We start from the raw sequence: 20,000 nt of genomic DNA on the forward strand, positions 1-20,000 counted from the left end.
AATTTGGTTCAATTTATGTTGCCAAGGCCTCTAAAGTTTTGATTTTTAAGGTTTGTTAGGTTACAGGGGTTGTAGTCTGCTGGCAGCCGGTTTTTTCTTTAAGGGTCACTAGGACAAGCGCTTAGTCATCGCGAACTTGAAAAGTCGGTATGGCGTTGGTTGTGTAGAGAAGAAGGTGAGATGTGCCGCGCCCATGTCTCGTCCCATTCCCCTTTGGTCAAAAGGTCTCGCCTCATAACCCCCTACTGAATTACGAGAGAAAAACAGACTGCCAGCAGTCTACAGGGGTTGTTATTGTTTTAAGAATGCAATGGTAATGGTAGTGAATTTATATAGTGCATTTCAGTATTCACAGATTCAAAATGTGCTTTTTACAAGTAATCAATCTGTGGGTGAGACTGGCCATCAGCATATACAGGCGCCGCTGGCATCCGCTATCAGTCCATTAGCAGTCTCACCCAACCCATGAATGAATGAAATGAGGCTTGACCACAAAAAAAAAAAAAACACCGGGAACTACATTCCCTACTCTTTGCAACAAGTGTGTGGGTTCTTTTAGGTCCCACAGGATTCTGAACATTGAAGGGTAGTGAGATGGGACCTACCTCCTTATCTGAGAAGACTTGAAAGTCTAACCATTTACAGATGTGATTACAAAGGCAGCACTTTCTCCTCAGTTATTTAAAGACCCTGAGTGTTGGTCCATTCGGAGTTGAACCCGCAACCTCCAGCACAGTAGTCTGATACTCTACCTATTGAGCCAACCAAATGTAATAGTTACATTGTTCTGTTTGAAGTTATTTCCTTGAAATGGTATGGCAGATTAAAGAAGTTGAACCTATGCATGTAATTTGTTCATTTAGCATGGCCAGCCAACCCTTCACTTTCTGAAGAATTCTGAGCTGAAAATCATCAATGTTTGCTTTTATATCCATTTTAGAAACATCAACTAACATTGGTACTTATTTCAAATGAATTCACAGGAATGCTCATTCTCTCCCTGGACAAAGATACATACGAGCAACTCGGTCTCACAGGAAAACCATCAGCTTTTCAAAAGAAACAGAGATTCAGTAGGTATTTAACTAAAGATAAAATTTATTCACCATAAATAGCATAAGTTTCAATTATTGACCTCATTCATAAATGAATGACAACTGTATTTAATTTAATAATATTGTATTTGTTCTAATTAGACCTAGCTACTAGCCTCAATTTGGTTTACATAATTATTGTTACAAATTTTGCCTGTTGTAGTGAGGATAGAGAGGCTTTTCAGCATTAAACAAGAACTAAGATCCTATTAATTTATCTGGCCACCATTAAGAAAAAAGTTCTATACTGCTTTTTTCGTGAGGGTCGTCTAACACATTAGATTCTGAGGTTACTTGGTCATAATTAGACCAACTAGCCTCAATTTGGTTTACATATTGTTACAAATTTTGCCTGTTGTACAGGTGTAGTGAGGATAGAGAGGCTCATCAGCATTAAACAAGAACAAAGATCCTGTTAATTTATCTGGCCACCATTAAGAAAAAAGTTCTGAACTGCTTTTTTCATGACGGTCGTCTAATACATGAGATTCTGAGGTTACTTGGTCATTGCAAAGTGACTCTATAATCATGATGACCTCAACCAGAACCCTTACCCAAGAGCAATACACGAGGTTCTTAGGCTTAAAGGGACACCTTGTGAAGTTTATGGAGTGAAGTACCATGAATCTCATTATAAATGCACATGTTTGGGTGGCTGGACCAAGTAACACATCCATGGCAGGCAATTCCATCATCACAGCCATAACCCACAACACTTGCACCTACTAGGCACCTGTCACACCAACAAGCATTTGGAAATAGCCAAACCAAAGAGACCTGCACAAGGTGCATGGCAAGAATCTCTTAAGTAATGTTTGTTGCCATGTGACTAAATGAGAAGCACCATTGGTTTTTTTCAGAATTTCTCAATAATCCATTAATCAAACACCACTCCTCTTTGTTGTTAACTTCAGTTGTAGAAGTGGATTTGAAAGCTCCATACTTTGTTCCTGGAAAGAAGTATTATGATAGGGTAAAATGGTGCTTAAAGGAAAAGGAGCCAATGACATTTAAGTTCATTATGAGCTGGACAAATGAAGGTTAGCTTACAAACAATGGAAGGGCAAAACGTAGTGTAAGTTGTAAAAAGCGATAAAATTTAATTGTGCTGAACTCATTTCATTGAGTTTGAATTCAAATGGAGTTTGATTCTCTCACTGAGTGTGACAGGCATGTCAAACAAAAACTGCAAATTTACGAATGAGTGTTGTCCTTAGTAGCATGTGTGAAATGTGTGAAATACTTTTTAAATCTCTTACATTCTGGGCTGCTTTGATTCTAAGGGGTCCATAATTCCATGGTTTTGATCCTCTGTCAACACAACAAATTGCTCTTTATTGGTCCTATGCATGAGACTTGTAGGACTCAGTAGATCTTGTAAAGATTAACGTAATTACAAGTGGTGGTTGGTGGTTATGCATAAAAGATCGAACTTCAAGAGGGCCGGCACCACTAAGAAATGTTGTAGCTGACTGGTGACATTTTTTTTTTTGCAGAATACTAGTTGTATTAGAAAGCCACAGGTCTTCTCAGGAAGGAGGGGGGGGGGGGGGCACACACCCCTTGCACCCTCTCTAGATCTGCCCCTGCTAGAAGTCTAGAAAATCAGTCTCTAAAATTGTAGTTACAGTATGCTTGTGAAAAGAAATCCTGTGTAGGTTAGATATTATACCAAGGGGACCATATAGTACAAATTAAAGCAAACGAATTTGGCATTAAAATGTTTCAATTTATGTGTTACTAAAAGTGCATAAATGGCGGCCAAAAAAATATTCTTCTGTTTATGTGCTAATTAGCCTCACTAGCCTCGTTTGTATGGACAAAATACAAAAGAAATAGAATGCGAAGCTTAGGTGAGTCTCATTAGCACATAAACAAAAGAATACATTTTTGGCCGCCATTTATGCATTCGGTCAATGTTCAACTTTGTCACAATAATACATGACAGCAGCACAAATATAAGACAGTGGACAAGTTATACTACATTTTTGAATTTCAGTTGGACTTTATAAAAAATCCTGTAGAGGAGAGGCCACTGCATTAGTTTACTCAACCAAGGCATAGCGACCAGGGGGTCCTGAGGTGCTCGTGATCCTCCTCCCCCCCCCCCCCCCCCCCCCTCCCCTTGTTCCCTATTCCCTTTTATTTTCTTCTATTATTCTGGGTTTAGTATTTTACTAGTAACCTGACGTGTCTTCTCAGGGGATTATTTACCCAAGACATCTACCATGGCACTATGATGATATACGGTACCATTAAACAACATTGTGTACTATTAGAGCTACATAATATTGTTACGCAAAGATGACTTGAATCTCCTGGAAGGCAAAACACAGCTCAGCTGATAATAATACAGTGCTGTGTTAGTGCACTATCACACGTATGCAATGCGTGCCTATTTTTCTAAACAGATGCTGATCAATCTCTTTTCCATCCAATCCCTTTTCATTCAGACAACTTTGGATGTGTTGTTTCAATTGGCAGGCTTTCCTTTCCCACGACATTCAGAAACTATATTATTAAATCAGTCACTCATAGCAGTTATTTAATTAGCCTTGACTAGACAAACATCATTAATTTTTCCAGATGTTGTTCTTTACAGGTCACACTTCAACAGATAAATTGAACTCTTACTTCAGCTCTTACAGTGGCCAAACACTGCATAACAAGGAAGACATAGAAAGCGACAAAAAGAATGAAAAAGCCCCCATCATCAGTTTTGACCGGTCAGTGTTTACTGACGAAAACATGCCCATAGGCAGCTCCGACGTGTGCAGCTGTTTGGAATTTTTTGAGTGGCTTGGTTGTGTTGCATGTGGAATTGATTGGTGAGTGACAAAGAAAGAGGTTAAATGTGTTGGATAAAGAGATCTCCTTTAATTTATCAGTCATTCACAGTTTATTGAGTACAATGATTAACATGTTTTGTCAGAATATATGACCTTTAAGATGAAACTCCAAAAAGTGGAAAGGATCGCTATTAACAAGGGTCATCAGTACAGTAATTTTGTATACAGTGTGAGGGTATTTAGAAAGCCAAGAAAGGAGCATGGTTTATTGATCAGTGGTGAAACCACTCATCTCCAATCATTGTGGCCCAGGTTAGTTCATGGAGTCATGTGTGTTGCTTGTGTTGATCCTCTGTTCTGCTCCAAGAGGTTCTACTCTGAATACTTCAATTTCCCTTACCAAAAAAATGATTGCGAACCAACAATGAGCAGTGTACCAGACTTATTATTATTTTAAGTGGTGCTAGGTATGTTGGTTACTCCTGTAGTCACTCACATGAGTGGAATTGTAGAATAACCTGTAGATATGTGCAAGCAATACTTCAAAACTCAGTCCCTCATTTGGAAGCTCCAACCAACAATCTTTTTCGGGATTTTTGTCTTGAACAGGGTATCGAATTTATCATTTTTTGTCTTAATCAGAGTATCGATTTATCAATTTTTGTCTTAAACTGGGCTAAATGTCTTAAACAGGGTATCAAAAATCGGAATTCTGTCTTAAAATGGGTAGGAAAATCAGCAATATTTGTCTTATTTAAACAGGGTCAGGGTATGGGGGGCCGTGCCGCACCTCCCCACCCAGGTATAAATTCCCCCCCGGGCTTGGCACTTCGCTTGTGAATTCTTGATAATGGTTACATGGAGTGACCCAAGGTTTCCAAAAAATAAAAGGTAATTTATGTGTACTATAACTCATTATCACTAAACTTCTGATTTTTCAGTTCAGAAGCATCGCCGGATAATTTTGTGTCACGGTTATCATGCCCTGAGCCATCACAAGATTTAAAAAAATTGATAACATGCCGCTGGACAGGACTGGTAATGACAAGCGCCATTTTATCAATGGTTCATGAAGCCAGGTAAATGAACTGTATTTATGAAATTGATCATACAAAAGAGGGGGGAAGGGAACTTGTGAAAACCTTTAGAAAAGCCTTCAGGTCTCAACTGGCAGAAGTGCATGATAAATTATTGCAGTTTCATTCACTTACAATAACAGTACTTCTACCTGTACTCTTCTTGGACAGGGAAAAGGTAAAGTGTTAGTGTCAATTACATCTATTTAATTTTACATCAGTAGGATACATGTATTGAAAAGATCTATTATTTTTATCATCAATGGTGACTTGGTGATACTCAGAAAAAAACCCAGAGTGCTCCTTAATCTTTTGCAGGAGTCAACACCTACGACCTTCTGATTACCATAGTTTTTCGGTTATTATAAGGCACGGCATTGCATTTGTTGACTCCAAATGCAATCTAAACTTAAGGTGCGTCTTATAGCCGAGTATCTTTTGGCAACATTACTGTACTCATGCAGGGGTGGTTCTTCAATCCTTTGCTTCCATCTTATTTGTTAAAACTTGGGTCATGTAGTGTTTAGTTAACATAGTTTTGAAATCCAAAGAAAAAGAAGAGTTGATTGTTTTGGTCATAGCACTTTAAGAGGGTACAAGTGATGTAAAGTTAAAAAGGAGAAGATAGAGGATTCTTTGTGATGCTTACCAGTATCATAATATTGGCATGCATAGTTACCTCTTACTACTAACCCACTTCGAGGTCCATATCAAGTACGAACCAAGAAAATGAGGTTTTTTAAGATCATATTTATTTTTATTATCTCTGAGGTAATGGGGCTTGCAGGAAAGGTTGAAACTAGTTGAAGCCAAGTGGAATGTTCAACTGCCACAAATGATTGGCATGCATAAAAATCTGGAAAACAATTAAATCTTAGTGGCTTTTTGAAATGGTTGCTTGCAAGATTCAGTTTCAAGAACTGCAAGAAGAGTTTCACAAGTTTATTTTGCATTTATAAACAACATGAAAAACTTGCTAGAAAACTTTGCAGCAGAATACGCCGGCTAAATTAGCAAATTGTAGTGTGTGAATAATCTGAGTGATCTTATCACATGCATTCTTTGACATATTTCATTTGAACATGTGAACTGTTTTTTGTTTAAGGAAGAATGAGCAGAGCCATGCCTTTGACCACCAACCTCGAGGCTGACAACCTTGCATTCTAAACTAACAATATTGTCGCTCTACTTTCAATATTATTTTATTAGTTTTAAGTTACTCAGACAAACTTTTTAACTGCTTCTGTCTCAGAAAACTTGTGCAATCAGGAGATATTCCCTGGGTGGCAATGACTGTGTGGGGATTTACGGACTGCCCAGTAACGTGGAAAAACAATGAACATGGACACTTCTTGAGTGGAGAAAACTTTTACACTTTTGTCATCTTTCCTGACGATAATTACTGGTTATACACTGCACTGGGCAGCCATGACATAAACCCTAACCCTGTACGTAGCTAGTTATTTACAAGTGTACAAATTTAGAGTTTGGTGCATTAAAACAGTTGAATTATTGTTGATGGCTTTGTGGTCTGGACATTCTCTATCTTCTCTTAATTAAAGCTAAGGTAAGTTACAGATGGTTTTCACATCGAGTCATCGCCACCACGTTGGCGGGCCGAAACAAAAGATCTCCCAAGCAATCATTGTACATTGCAGCATTGTTATGTGTCGCTAGAGATTGGTTGCAAACCACCTATTGGTGGCCTGCTGCATGGGTGTAGCTACAATCCTGGTCAAAACTATTGGGACAATTCCCACTTTTCCCCCACCCCCCATTACAATGTTGATTTTTCATGGTCTCTGAAATTAAGATCCATTTATCGATCGCTCACATGTTTCAAAATTGTCTGGGGGGAAGGGGGGCATGAAATAGGCAGCGAAAGAAGAAAACATGTTGCTGGTATAACAATGGAAGCATGTACAGTAAATTCTCTACTTTTCGCTCAAATTTTTGACAAGTGTCCCGAAGTCTTTTGACCCAGATTGTAGCAACCGCAAGGGGAGCAGTTCTCTTTCTGGAGTGTTGCGAAGATAATTTGAACTTTACTGATATTACCTTTTAGTATAAATACACAGGTGATTATTCAAAATTGCGCGCCCACATTGGCTCGCTATCTCGGATTATCAGCTGATAATCACCGCAACAGACAAAATGGCTGCCAGTAGTCGTTTTGCCACTGTAAAGTGAAGATGATTTTGCGTTGAAATGTTTTTTTCCTCTCTTTTTTTGAAATAATCACCTGTGTATTTATACTAAAACAATTATTCCACCGATAATCACTTCGCCTTCGGCAAATAATTGTTTATGAAACGTTTCACTACCAATTCACTCGTCTGGATTGATAAAGATATTTTTGAAGGAAATCCAATTGGAGACATCATACACTGATCTGTTAGTTAGAGATACATTAATAGTTTAATACTAATAGTAATACAACTTTATTGGGTAAATACAAATGAAGGGCTGGATGCAAAAACCTAGTAAGTGACAATTTCGGTCGATTTTCAGTTTTACTCAAAACTAGCCCAAATTTTGCAAGTTGACTGGAAATGAACTTAAGAACATTGCCCTGGTATTTTTTTTACCGATGTGAGCTTTATTTTTGAGAAATAAGCTATGCAAAAACACTATCGGCTTAGTGTTTGAAAACAACTACCTGTCTTTCTAAACTTGGGCTAATTAACATTTACTTTTGACAAAAATGTTTGATAATGAGGCAGCTTCTGCAGGTACCGGAGCACAAGTGTAAAACAAAAGAAACAAAGACAGAAGACCAAATAAAGACTAATCCCAAGTGACCAAAAACACAAATGCTTTCCGGGACCTGCAGAAAGACCCGAAAATAGCACTTCTGTGCCCCTGCATTTCAAAATATTTTGGGAGAGCATTCCCCCAGACCCACGACCCTCGTAATGACTTGTGTCTCCAACGCTCGCTTCATTGCCCCCACCTTCCTTCCCAAGAAAATTTTCCAGCTACAGCCTTGTCGTGGGATGAACTCAAACCCTAACTCCACTGTACTCAGAAGACTCTAGTAATGTAGTAATGACTTTTGCAACAAAATTAATGCTAATTATTTATTACAGAGTGATATGTATAGCTGACATTCTTTTGCACAATGTGCACTATGAAAGAAAAACTCATTTTTATCCAGGGAAGATATTGAAACTCATAAAAAAGTATGTACCGGTAATTTATTAAAACTTTATTCATAGACGTTACATAGATAATGAAAATACCACACTAATATAAAACTTTGTCAACATTTTTGTTGATTTAAAATGTATTTGTAAAAAGGGAAATAAAAAAACAAACAAACAAACAGCGAGAACGCTTAGCCAAATCCCATTCTCGCTGCTCCATATATTCAACGTTAAGCAATGTGCAGATTAAAAACACAACTCAGTTCAATCTGTTTTTCAGTAAACACAAAAAGTTTGGTTTAAAAAGGAGCTTCCTTAAAGTGCCATCACCTCAACACACTTTTCCACTTTATTTATTCTCCAACATCGTCCTAAATGCAGTGTTTCTTTTGAGTGAAATTCCACTTTTTTTGGCTTTGAAAGACTGGAAAAGTGGTCATACTTTGATCTACATGTATTACCAAGCAATGAAGGAGAATGGGTTTGATACCTGGTTGGCATCACAGACTGTTTGCATTGAGATAGTTCTTTGAAAATGGCGATACAGTTATAAAAATTTGTGACGTCAAACCAGTAGCGAACCCATTTCCCTTCATTGCTCGGTTATAATTAAGAATGACCACTTTTCATGGCTTTAAAAGCCAAAAAAAAGGTGACATTTCAATCAAAAGGTTCTAAAAACAACACAATGTATTTAGTATATAAATAAAGTGGAAAAGTGTATTGAGGTGCACTTTTTGGGCAATGGACAGCAATAAACTATTGGATGTTCGTATTTTTGGACAGTGATTTTTTCCCCAATTATTCATGAACACATAATCTCTTTTTTAAAAAATGTGTTTGCATCAAGATGAATGGAATGGGAAAAAGGCTTACACCTAGTTTCCATCAGTCACTCAGCTTGAATGCCACAGACAAGTTCCCTGATGTTGCTAAGTACGACCTTCTTCATTATCAGCCTTTTTCTTTTCTGTTAAGGAAAAGGTGTTTCTGGCAAGGGAATGGAGATTAGCAAGATATGACGGGAGTGGTACGCTGACAAAAGTTTGAGCTCCAAGATTTTTTATTCCTTCAATGATGCTTGTTCCCTCAAATTTGACACTGCAGGAGATTGGGTTGTTTAGTTGTGGGAAGTCCTGACTTCCACTTCGTAGCCTTGTACGCATCTTTTGTGAGAAAACAATAAAAGGATTAGGAAGGATTACGTTTTTGCAAACGTTGGCTGTGAAGCACTTATACTTGAACAGAATTAACTGATTAGAGTGTAATGTGAAGTGCTAATTTTCTACCCCATATGAACCATGTGAGCGTGAGCCCTACTAATAATGGAAATGGGCCCACACAAGGACAGAGAAAAACTCTGACTAGGGTGGGAATTGAACCACAACCTTCGGGTTAGATCACCACTGCTCTACCGAGTGACCTACAAGGTCAGACGGGAGCAGGCCGTGGGAACTGAATATCTTAAAGTCACGGCAATGAACATGTGGAAGGAAGGATTACGTTTTTGCAAACGTTGGCCGTAAAGTACTTATATTTGAAGCACTTATATACTAGCACTTCACATTACACTCTAATCAGTTAATTCTGTTCAAATATAAGTGCTTCACGGCCAACGTTCGCAAAAACGTAATCCTTCCTTGTACATGTACTTGGGGTAGAAAACTAGCACTTCATATTACACTCTAATCAGTTAATTCTGTTCAAATAAAAGGATTATGTTGGTTTTTAGTACAGATTCAGAAGTACTTTATAGAAAGCTGTGAAATAACCAAAACCTTTGGATTGTTAGCCTTTGTGGTTCAAAACCATATTCCATAGCTTACATTATTAAAAAAATGTGGGTGTCAGGTTATTGTTACTCTCTGTTGGTGGTAAAAAGATCACAATATTATTTTTACAGTTTCCAAGAAAAGCTAGATGCTCAATGCCTGGGAGGTAGATCAGTAATGCGCACACAGCCAGGGCCTATTCAGGTTCAATGAACATGAAGCCACTGAGAAAATTACTAATCCCCCCCCCCCCCCCCCCCCCCCACTTCATTCCCGGCCCCTTCATTCCCGGATGCTACTGTAACAGTCAGGGTTCGTACACATTTTTAGACCAAAAATTCAAGGACTTATCAAGAACTTTCAAGGGCCAACTTTTGAAATTTCAAGGACCTCTTTTTTATTTACGTCGAAGAATTTACCCATGGAAATAGTCTGACAATACAATTCTTGCTCATTTTCCATACCGTACATGCCTGAAAAAGATGCGAAGGCACTGGTAATCATTCTCGACCCCACAGCTCGTCACATTTGTATGACATGACTTGAGTGGCTGATCACTTTTACTGAAGTTTTCGAAGATTAAAAATGCGGGTCAGAAAAAATTCAAGGACTTTCAAGGACCAGGAATGAAGAGCAGAGATTTTCAAAGACTTTCAAGGCCTTAAAAATGTACTCTCAAAATTCAAGGGTTTTCAAGGGTTTTCAAGGGTTTTCAAGACACGTACGAACCCTGAACAGTACTTGTACATTGTAGTCCATCACAACACAGTTATGCCTGCAGTACATGTACATGTATGCCACCCCTAACCATTCATACACCTGGTTGGAGAGAGAAAGTGTGGGGAAACGTTTTTTGTCCAAGGAAACAACACAGCCCTGGGCCCGGTTCTTCAAAAGCCGATTAACGCTAATCCCAGGTTGAAATTTAACCAAGGAGTTAATTTCTCTATTTCTAAATGCTGTTCAAGGCTGATATTCGGCAAAACTTTACATTAGAAGAAGTCAATCTTGAACAACAAAAATAAGCGAAAGAAACTTTCACCAAAAAGTTGAAAACAGGAAACAAAAGTTTACGCTAATCCTGGATTACAGTAAGTTAATCCGCTTTCGAACAACCGGGCCTTGGAGTCAGTAGTAAGGCACATTGATCACTACAAAACCAGGTCTCCATTTGTTGATGGCTTCACATGATTAACATTATCTTAACATAACTGTACTTGTCTGGTAATCATCTCAGATAATTTTCAAATTCTATACTCTCCAAAGCTCTATGGGTCATGGTGCATAGAGAGTGACATCCTACTTCCATGATCAGATTATTGTGGCTGTGGTTGCAAAAAGGCAGGTACAAAACACAGGTCTCAGGTCACAGGTCTCGTTTACAGGTTTCTGTTTTACCAAATGAATACAGAAACAAACCTAAGCATTCATTAAAGCTAACCTTAGGCCTAAAAACTTATGTTTAGGTCTAATTAGCCCTAAGGTTAGCTTTAATATTAATGAATGTTTAGGTTTGTTTCTGTATTCAATTTGGTAAAACAGAAACCTGTGAACGAGACCTGTGAACAAGACCTGTGACCTGAGACCTGTGTTCTGTACCTGCCGTTGCAAAAACTGCAGGAGAGAGGCCAAAGCAAATTTGAAAATGCTTCCCCCTACCATTTTCTCTTTTTACTAGCAAATTGGAGATGGTGAGAGCTCTAAAACTTCACTATTTGAAAGCACAGTTACTGTGTTAACTGGCAAATTAAGATAATTATAGATTGTTTGCAGAACCTGCTAACAACAGTACCCTAAGGCAAAATTGTAACCTCACCTTAAATTCAACTCTCTCCAGAACAGGCTGTGGGTTGGGCCCAAATGCATTGTCTGCAATTTGGTGTCTTTTCCATTCTTCTTCTTTATTCTCATTTGTTATTTCCTGATTTAGAGGTTTCATGTTGGCATCTGAGTGATAATTAATTTTTTTACAAAAAAAATGATGTTCAGCAATCGATCAGTTCAATGACATAGCTTAAGACAAATAAATGGGTAATGGCATCAAATCTGATTAAATCAAAATGTTGGCCTTGAGTGATTCAGCTTATGGAGTTATATCTCCGTCAAAATTCAACATGGGAATTTGACATCCAAGTTTCAAATTCGAGTCTTGATTTTCATATTCGACATCGAAGTTTTATATCCAACATTGAAGTGGAAAATTCTGTATTTCACATTAAACTTTCAAGTTTCAAGTTTCAAGTTCAACTTGCATCTTTTGAATTGACTTCACTTATGAATGATGTGACCTTCAATTTCATTTTCTTGATAATGGTAACCACTGATGTACTGTAGTTGACTGAGGGCTCGTAAGGCTTGGAAATTTAGGAATGGCGGCTGAAATATTGAGAAGACTGGCAGAGTTGGTACAGGAGACATAACAGTTCTTTCCCTTGTTTCCCTTCAAAATTGATTGAGTAGTGGCTCGAACACTAGTGAACATACTGTAGATAGCGGACTTTAGGAACTTGATGAAATTGTTCGACTCTGAGCCTCGCATCTCTTTCCATCGACCCAGTCAGCTCCTCGGACATTTTCTGGGAATCAGGCGACCATCATTTGACATAAGAGGGGACCATTACCTTTGCTCACGGAACAGGGTTTTCAAGTTCCCGTCATAGCTGAACTCCTTAGAGTATCCACACGCACCTTCAAGATAAGGATAGCAAAATACGGTCTCTAGTTCAAGGTCAGATCGTTCCAGCATAGTCAATTATTTCAACAAAAGAGCCAGGTCGTTCCACTTAAAAAAAGATAAGAAAACACTCTTATCAACTGAAAATGTGAAATGTTCCTGTGCAATGCATGTCTTGTTGACAGAACGAGTTAACAACACAAAGCTCCGGCATCATTGCTGACTGTATTCAAACTTTTCGATAAACAAGTACTTTCATTGGCAAAACTCTTTTCTTTTCCTTCGGAAAGGAAACGTTATTTAAACTTTCTGCAGCAGTTGATATTAAGTTGTTCATTTACGCACAAAGGAACTTCAAGTTTACCCTTTAGAATTAAGTCTACCCACCTAATTCAATCAGCTTGTTATACCCAGCAGTTAGGGACATTCACAAAATTAATACTGTGCTATAATCATGTTAATCCACATACTATGAAACAGAACCCCAAAAAATGTATAGAAATGGTGGTTAACTTAATGAAAAATCCAAACATCGTAATGAGACCGTTATGTGCAGACAACTGTCAAATTGAGCGTGTTTCCTTGTATAAACTATTAGGTGCAGTTATCAGTGAAGAGCTCAAATGGAATCATCATATAGATTACCTTGTTGCCAAGGCATCTAAGAGACTCTATGCCTTATGACTTCTGAAAAGAGCGGTGCGAACACATCAGACTTGTTGTCTCTAGGAGTAGTGTTTTGGTCTATCCTAGAATATGCCGTTTGGCAAAATATCCCTGAGTACCTCTGTAATAGCATTGAATCAATTCAAAAAAGGGCTTTGAAGATCATTTACCCAGACTGCTCAGATGATCAAGCTCTGGTGCTGACTAATTAAGACACTCTATCAAATAGATAGAGACAGTTTATGCGAGAGGGTTCATGATGAATGATGACAGAGGCGGCGGAGAGTAGAGAACACCCATTGGCATTCCTGGTGCAGTTGCCTCTGTTGAAGCCTATGGCACTATGCAGCCTACCAAACCACTGAAAAAAACTAAGAGAAGCCAGGACTTCTTTACAACCAAATGCCATATAAATTATTATTAGAATTGGACACTATTAGTTCTTAATGTTGGACTGTTAGTAATGTTTGTATATTATAATTACATGTAGTGCACATAGAAGTAGTAATGATTGCAATTGCCCTTGTTAATTCAGTGTTTATTCTAATTGCAAGAGAGTGAAATAAACTGTTGTTATTCATTAACTTTTTTTAAGACTTGTTATCTGGTTATTGAGAACGGAATGATCTGACTTTTTGTGGAGTGAAGTCACTATGTAACGATAATTTATGACTTCGAATGATACTATTGGATACCCACACGCAAGCGAGTACATGTAGCCGAGTACATGTAGTCTTCCCCAAAAGTCGAACAATTTCGTCAAGTTCCTAAAGTCTGCTATCTATCTACCGGTAGTCTTAGAACTACTCAATCAATTTCGAGGGGATAAAAAAGGGAAAGTACTGTCAATGTCTCCTGTACCACCTCTGCAAATTTTCTCAATATTTCAGCCACCATTCCTAAAATTTCTGAGCCTTGCGAGCTCTCAGTCAACTACATCAGTGGTTACCGTTACCAAGGATACGAAATTGAAGGTGAAGTTCCATTCAAAGGTTGCAAGTTGAATATAAAACTTGAAAGTCCAATGTGAAATACAGAATTTTCCACTTCAATGTCACATTCAAAACTTGGATGTCAAATTCAGAACTTGGATGTCAAATTCAAAACTTGGATGTTGAATACAAAACTTCGATTTCAAATATGAAATCAAGACTCGAATTTGAAACTTGGATGTCAAATTCCGATGTTGAATTTTGGCAGAGATATTATAACTCCATATCAGCTGACCTATCACTAGCAAACAATGGATGCAATGGCCAAGAGATGAACACAATACCAACTGGAGATGATATCTTGCAACAGAATGGTTATGAATTTACCATTTGCTTATGTTCTAGCTTTGGTATGTTAAATTATAAAGTTCAACAGTAACGTACAAACAAGCACAATGGTGTTATTATTATTATTATCATTAGAATACCATTGTAACATTACTGGTACATTGTATTTCACAACATTGCAACAGCTTACTATACATTTGCAAGCAATTACAATGCTGGCACATACCTGATGAGTCAAATACAGTATTTTGAGAATGATTGCCATTCACTGTGAATTACAACTGTACACAATTGTACACCTTGATGGGATAAGAATTGTTTATGCCATTCACAATAAATGAATACTGGTAATATTATTATTACTTGAGACATTAAAATTGGCTTTCATTTAATGTTCATTTTTGACAAACATGAATCTGTATTAAAGCCACTTACCTATTTCTCTCTTTCTCTTTCTGCTGAGGGGATTCGTGTCAATCTGGTTTAGCTTGTACTTGCTGAAAGCTCCCTTGAGAAGCAAAATCAGTACCAGCAGTATTGGCCACAACTATAGTTTTAATTGTTTTTTTTAATGGTCATGTGACTATCATGTGGAAGTAACCCCTAACGTTCAATAAATCATTATTAACCATGAATAATCAGTTTGTCTCAGTTCAGTTGTACAATATAGTTCACTCACCTGGCTGCTTTTATTGAGAAGCAGCTCCTTCAGTGAAAACACATCCCTTCCAGATAAATTGATTTCTTCAAGAGCTTGGCAGTGAAGCAGTGATGATAATGCCTGCAATTAGACAGATGGAGATTTTTCTGTGTTGTGGTTTGTATTCTTCCCGGTTTAAGAGGTTCAATTTTGATTTTTCTTTGTCTAATATTCATTATCACAATCTGAAACAAAGGAAACTCAAAATAATAATATTATTGCATGGTTTTTTAAAATTTTGAACCAGAACACACAGTGTATGCCTCTAAAGCAGTGACTTGGGAAATACATGTCAGCCTTTTCAGGTGTTCGTTGTTCCAGTTTATACTGACATACACGCTCCCCAGATAGCCAATACCCAGTCAGTCAATCAGTGAGTGTATATCCTGCTGCTTGCAATGTCTGTCAAACAGAAAGAGACAGGTCATCTTGTCCAAATCCACAGACCCAACAATAATTTTAATTATTAAATTGATACAATTGTTAATAGAAAGGTGAGGCTAATGAAACCAACACATGATTCACTGTTACTCCGAGTTTTGTGCTTATGCACTCATCAGACAGTATTTAGCCTCACCTTTCTACGATTTAGCTCTACACTTATGTGTATTGAGCACTATTTAACAGTGAATGGCAGCCTTATTATTATTATTATTATTATTATTATTATTATTATTATTATTATTGTTAATAATAATTATTATTAACAATAATTGTTAATACCGGTAATAATTATTACTGTTCATTCAAATGACTGTTTGTCTCACTGGCTCAGCATTACCCTGATCAATTAGATTTCAGAGAATCAGAAACGATAGAATGCCAGCAGACTAATAAGTGGAACTTCCAGTGGGGTGGTGGATTGAAGTTACAAAAAAAACTTTAATTTTTTCAGGAGAAGGATTGCTTGAGTATGTCTAGATCATTTGTAAAACAAGGATCACTAATGCCAAGGGTGGTTCACCTGCAAGATATACTGTTTGTAAGCTGCTTTGATGGAAGACATGAAGATGTACTGGGCATTAGGATAGTAGATTATGTATACAGTGTTGCTGAGCAAGCTACTTGATGATCCCTCACAAAAGTGAAGCCGTGTCCACAGACTGTTTTTCCACAGGTGTACAAAGATATCCTAAAAAAAAAAAAAAGGTTGTGTTGGCCTAGTTTTCTTTCTCCCACAATTTAGTACACATATTTTTTTTGACTGTGTGAATCAATGAACTGTGGATATGAAATGGCCCGCTGAAGTCCTGAACTTTTCAGACTTTTTCTATGCAATTGCTAAAATTGTGTCTACACATAACTGTGAGGATCATATCTTTACTTGATTCATATCCGCAGTTCAGTATAATTTTTTATTATTAATTTCATATAAACTATTTCGTTCATTGATTCATTCTCACGGGAAAACTAGAACCCACAAATGACCAGCTCCCAGCGTCAATGGCTTTATACATGTAGCTCAGTTATGGTTAGAGCAACGGTATCGCGAGGTCACAGGTTCAAACCCCGGTGAAGTCCTGAATTTTTCAGGCTTCTCTACGAAATTGCTAAAAATGTGTCTATAACTGCGAGGATCATAGCTTTACTTGAACACAAGTCACTCTTTTCCTTCCCAAAAATCTGGCTCACAGGATTTGCAAGGTTAGAAGTCAAAACCAAACGTGAATGAACACAACAAAAGCAAAAGAAAAATAAAGGTATGCAATGGTTGGCTGTCACAAGAAATTATGTCACAGGTTGTAGCTTCAATGTCAATAGTACAAATGTAGATCTCTCACAGGTCTCCAATCCTGCAGCATAAGAGAAGATCACCTGAACCACTAAACATTATTGGATCATAACAACTCCTCTTAGAACACTTATTCCCACGGTCTCTCATCTTCTCTTTCCCTGGGAAAGAAGAAAGACCCCGGGAACAAGATTGTTGGAACACTTGTTTTTTCCCCATCACTGACAAGTTCACTTTAAAATGAAAGATGATGACTCACCTTAACATACATAGTGTAGTGCCCTGTACATTGTCCCAGTAATAATGGTAGGGGGTAGGAGCAGTCAGTCTCCTGCGAAATTGGACTGACTCATCCATTTCTTTGGATGAGCGGCAAATCAAAGGATGTCTAGGCGGCTGGCAGAATCTCCTTCCTCTTCCCAATTTTTCTGGGAAGATTGAAGGACACTCTGCTCTCAGGGTAGGTAGGGGGTAGGTAGCTGCCATAAATATTTAGTAACCGTGCACCGGTGGCTCAGTTGGTTGAGCACCGGGCTGCCATGCGGGAGGTCGTGAGTTCGACTCCGGCCGGACCAACACTCAGGGTCTTTAAATAACTGAGGAGAAAGTGCTGCCTTTGTAATTACATCCGCAAATGGTTAGACTTTCAAGTCTTCTCGGATAAGGACGATAAGCTGGAGGTCCCGTCTCAGAAATAACTTCCATGTTCATTAGTTCCCAGAGGGACCTTAAAGAACCCACACACTCTTTGAGAAGAGTAGGGGATGAAGTTTGCAGTGTTGTGGCTGTCCTCTGTGTGTATATGGGTGGGTGGGTATAGCAGGTCGACATCAGCTGAATAGCTGCCAAAACTTCAACCTGCTTAAACAAATAACAAGCAAACAAACAAACTCACTACTTTGAAGTAATGCTCCAAAGAAGACTTCAACTTGGACTTGAACTTCCATGGGTCTGAGATATTTAATTTTTTTCCAGGCTCTGTGAAATGATAGACATCGATATTAATTTGTTGACAGTGAATCAAAGATGTGATGCCACTGTGATTAATCATTTGGCAAGTTAAAATCACTATTTCCTTCAGTTTACCTACCAAAGCCTTCGAGCTTATAGACAATCCATTTTTTGCAATTTGGATACGTCTGATGATCTGAGAATGCAGAAATGTATTTAGCAATTTAAGTAAATAACAGTAAGTACCAGTATGTTTAGAAATACCACGCTCTAAGGAATTTCAAATATAAAGACGAGATTAGGAAACGAGCTTACAGAGTAAATCCATTAGGGCCACTTGATCTTTTGTCACTTCGCCATGATAACAGCTGTCTAGAATTCGACTAACGAATGATTTCTTTGATCCTTCTGTGTCTGGATAATCTTCCTGCAAAATACCGCGCTCAATGAGTCCTTGATGCAGTTCTTTCTTCTTGAATTTTGTGAACAATTTACACAAATCTTGTCGAAGTCGTCGCGAATCATCCGCCATTGTGTTCGCTCTGAGACTGAACATAGAGTCGAACATAGACGAATCGAGCGCCAAAACATGAAGTTACCAATTGAAACAGATCCTTGGTTTTGGCAAAAACAGATCCTCTGGGGAGATACCTAATACATGATGTGATAATTTTTTTGTATCAGAAAATTAAATTGTAAAGAGAAAGGCTCACCAACCGCTTTCTGAGTCATAAATCTAAGCATGAAACCAAAAATACCGGATATACAGCTTGTCTTCGCTTAGAAGGATGAAAAATGTGTTTCGAGTGCCATCTAGCCTCCCCCTCCCTACTAATAAACGTTTCTGTCTTGGATGACCGCAGACCAGGGACTTTCAATTTCAAGATGGCGGGAACGTCTGGAATTCATCGCAATGTTTTAGGAATCGATTTGTCTCGTTGTGTGGAAAATGCCAAGGTTTTAGTTGTTGGTGCAGGTGGGATTGGCTGCGAGCTATTAAAGAATTTGGTTTTAACGGGTTTTAAGGACATAGAAGTGGTAAGTAAAGTCAATGTATTTTTTGTGACAGGCGGTGATTGTCTCAATTTGACATTTGTACTGATGAAAACGTGCACAACACCATGAACTGAACTGGTTCATTTGGTTCTTTTTAGTTTTGTCTGATTTCCTATTTGAAAAATACCGTTAACAGCGTGTGAAGACAGTTGAGCAAATTAAAAATTATCCATTGATTGTTTATCAACATTACCACAAAAGGGGCAATACACTCCGATTTAAAAAAAAGTTGGAAATGCCGCATTGGACTACTGTGCTGGGAGTTGTAAATTCAACCCAGTTAGAGCAATGCTCAGGATCTTTCAATAACTAAAAGGAAAACACTGACTTTGCAATAGCATCTGAAAATGGTAACACTTTTCATAAGCACAGTGCGGTAAATATTAAAGTATATGTAGCTAGACACTTAAAGAAAAGAATTAACCAGGCAGTATAGAGTAGCCTCTGTTATTGGAAGCAGTTTTATGTCAATCATTATCTAATCTGGGAGCAACTATAAGTCTTTTTTACTCTGTTTGACAACTGTTCAGCAGCCATATGTACCATAAGAGCAGTCCAGGAAGTCCCCCACAATGAAATTGCAATACAAGGCACGTGTCATTCCCATTCCATTTTCCAATTTCTGGCCCACCAAAATCAGTGATACAGTATGGTTTAGGTCTAACCAATAAAATCAACACAGACTCAGAAAAATGATTGGGTGGGGAACTGCGGGTCTAAAACACAGGTCACAAAAATTTCCACAGGTCACTTGTTTCACTCGTTGCAGGTCATTGCTTTACCTTTTGGAAAGTAACCCTAACCCTCAATTTGGCTAACCCTAGGCCTAAGCTTGGTTTTCAGGCCTAGGGCTAGCCAAATTGAGGTTTTTGGGTTACTTTCCAAAAGGTAAAACAATGACCTGCAACGAGTGACCTGTGGAATGCGACCTGTGTTTTAGACCCGCAGGGTGGGGAAGGTATTCAAATCTGAAGTGAATTTTGAAATCATACTGTAACGTTGCGACTACGTTGCTAAGAGACTAGTCTAGCCTCGCCCCAGGACTTTAGGGCGAGAATCACGTG

At 38.2% G+C, this 20,000-nt stretch overlaps 3 protein-coding genes across 5 annotated transcripts in view; 2 read left to right on the forward strand and 1 right to left on the reverse strand.

The window, feature by feature from the left end:
* LOC137995485 (ribonuclease P protein subunit p40-like) overlaps nt 1-6,476 on the forward strand; it is an 11,177-nt gene extending 4,701 nt beyond the window's left edge. Inside the window, exons 4-9 of one of the 3 annotated variants that reach the window (XM_068841028.1) lie at nt 984-1,073; nt 2,009-2,134; nt 3,697-3,922; nt 4,825-4,962; nt 5,278-5,373; nt 6,212-6,476. In XM_068841028.1, coding sequence (XP_068697129.1) covers nt 984-1,073; nt 2,009-2,134; nt 3,697-3,922; nt 4,825-4,962; nt 5,278-5,373; nt 6,212-6,419 — 884 coding nt within the window. In that variant the 3' untranslated portion in view covers nt 6,420-6,476. The other 2 variants (XM_068841035.1, XM_068841031.1) reach the window with 2 other exon arrangements.
* A 1,552-nt stretch (nt 6,477-8,028) lies between these two features.
* On the reverse strand, nt 8,029-18,501 carry LOC137995501 (centromere protein N-like). Its single transcript, XM_068841041.1, has 8 exons — nt 18,196-18,501; nt 18,020-18,076; nt 17,825-17,907; nt 16,162-16,329; nt 15,177-15,278; nt 14,933-15,005; nt 11,694-11,824; nt 8,029-9,271 (listed from the first exon to the last, which is right to left on the reverse strand). Exons 1-8 carry the CDS (start codon nt 18,446-18,448, stop codon nt 9,038-9,040), a joined length of 1,101 nt encoding a protein of 366 aa, XP_068697142.1. The 5' UTR covers nt 18,449-18,501; the 3' UTR covers nt 8,029-9,037.
* Nucleotides 18,502-18,746: 245 nt separating this feature from the next.
* Nucleotides 18,747-20,000, forward strand: part of LOC137995470 (SUMO-activating enzyme subunit 2-like) — a 20,654-nt gene continuing 19,400 nt past the window's right edge. Inside the window, exon 1 of the mRNA XM_068841017.1 lies at nt 18,747-18,918. Coding sequence (XP_068697118.1) covers nt 18,766-18,918 — 153 coding nt within the window. The 5' untranslated portion in view covers nt 18,747-18,765. The remainder of the gene's footprint in view (nt 18,919-20,000) is intronic.

Source organism: Montipora foliosa, chromosome 1 (assembly GCF_036669935.1).
Source record: "Montipora foliosa isolate CH-2021 chromosome 1, ASM3666993v2, whole genome shotgun sequence".
In the NCBI taxonomy this organism is placed as follows: Eukaryota; Metazoa; Cnidaria; class Anthozoa; order Scleractinia; family Acroporidae; genus Montipora; species Montipora foliosa.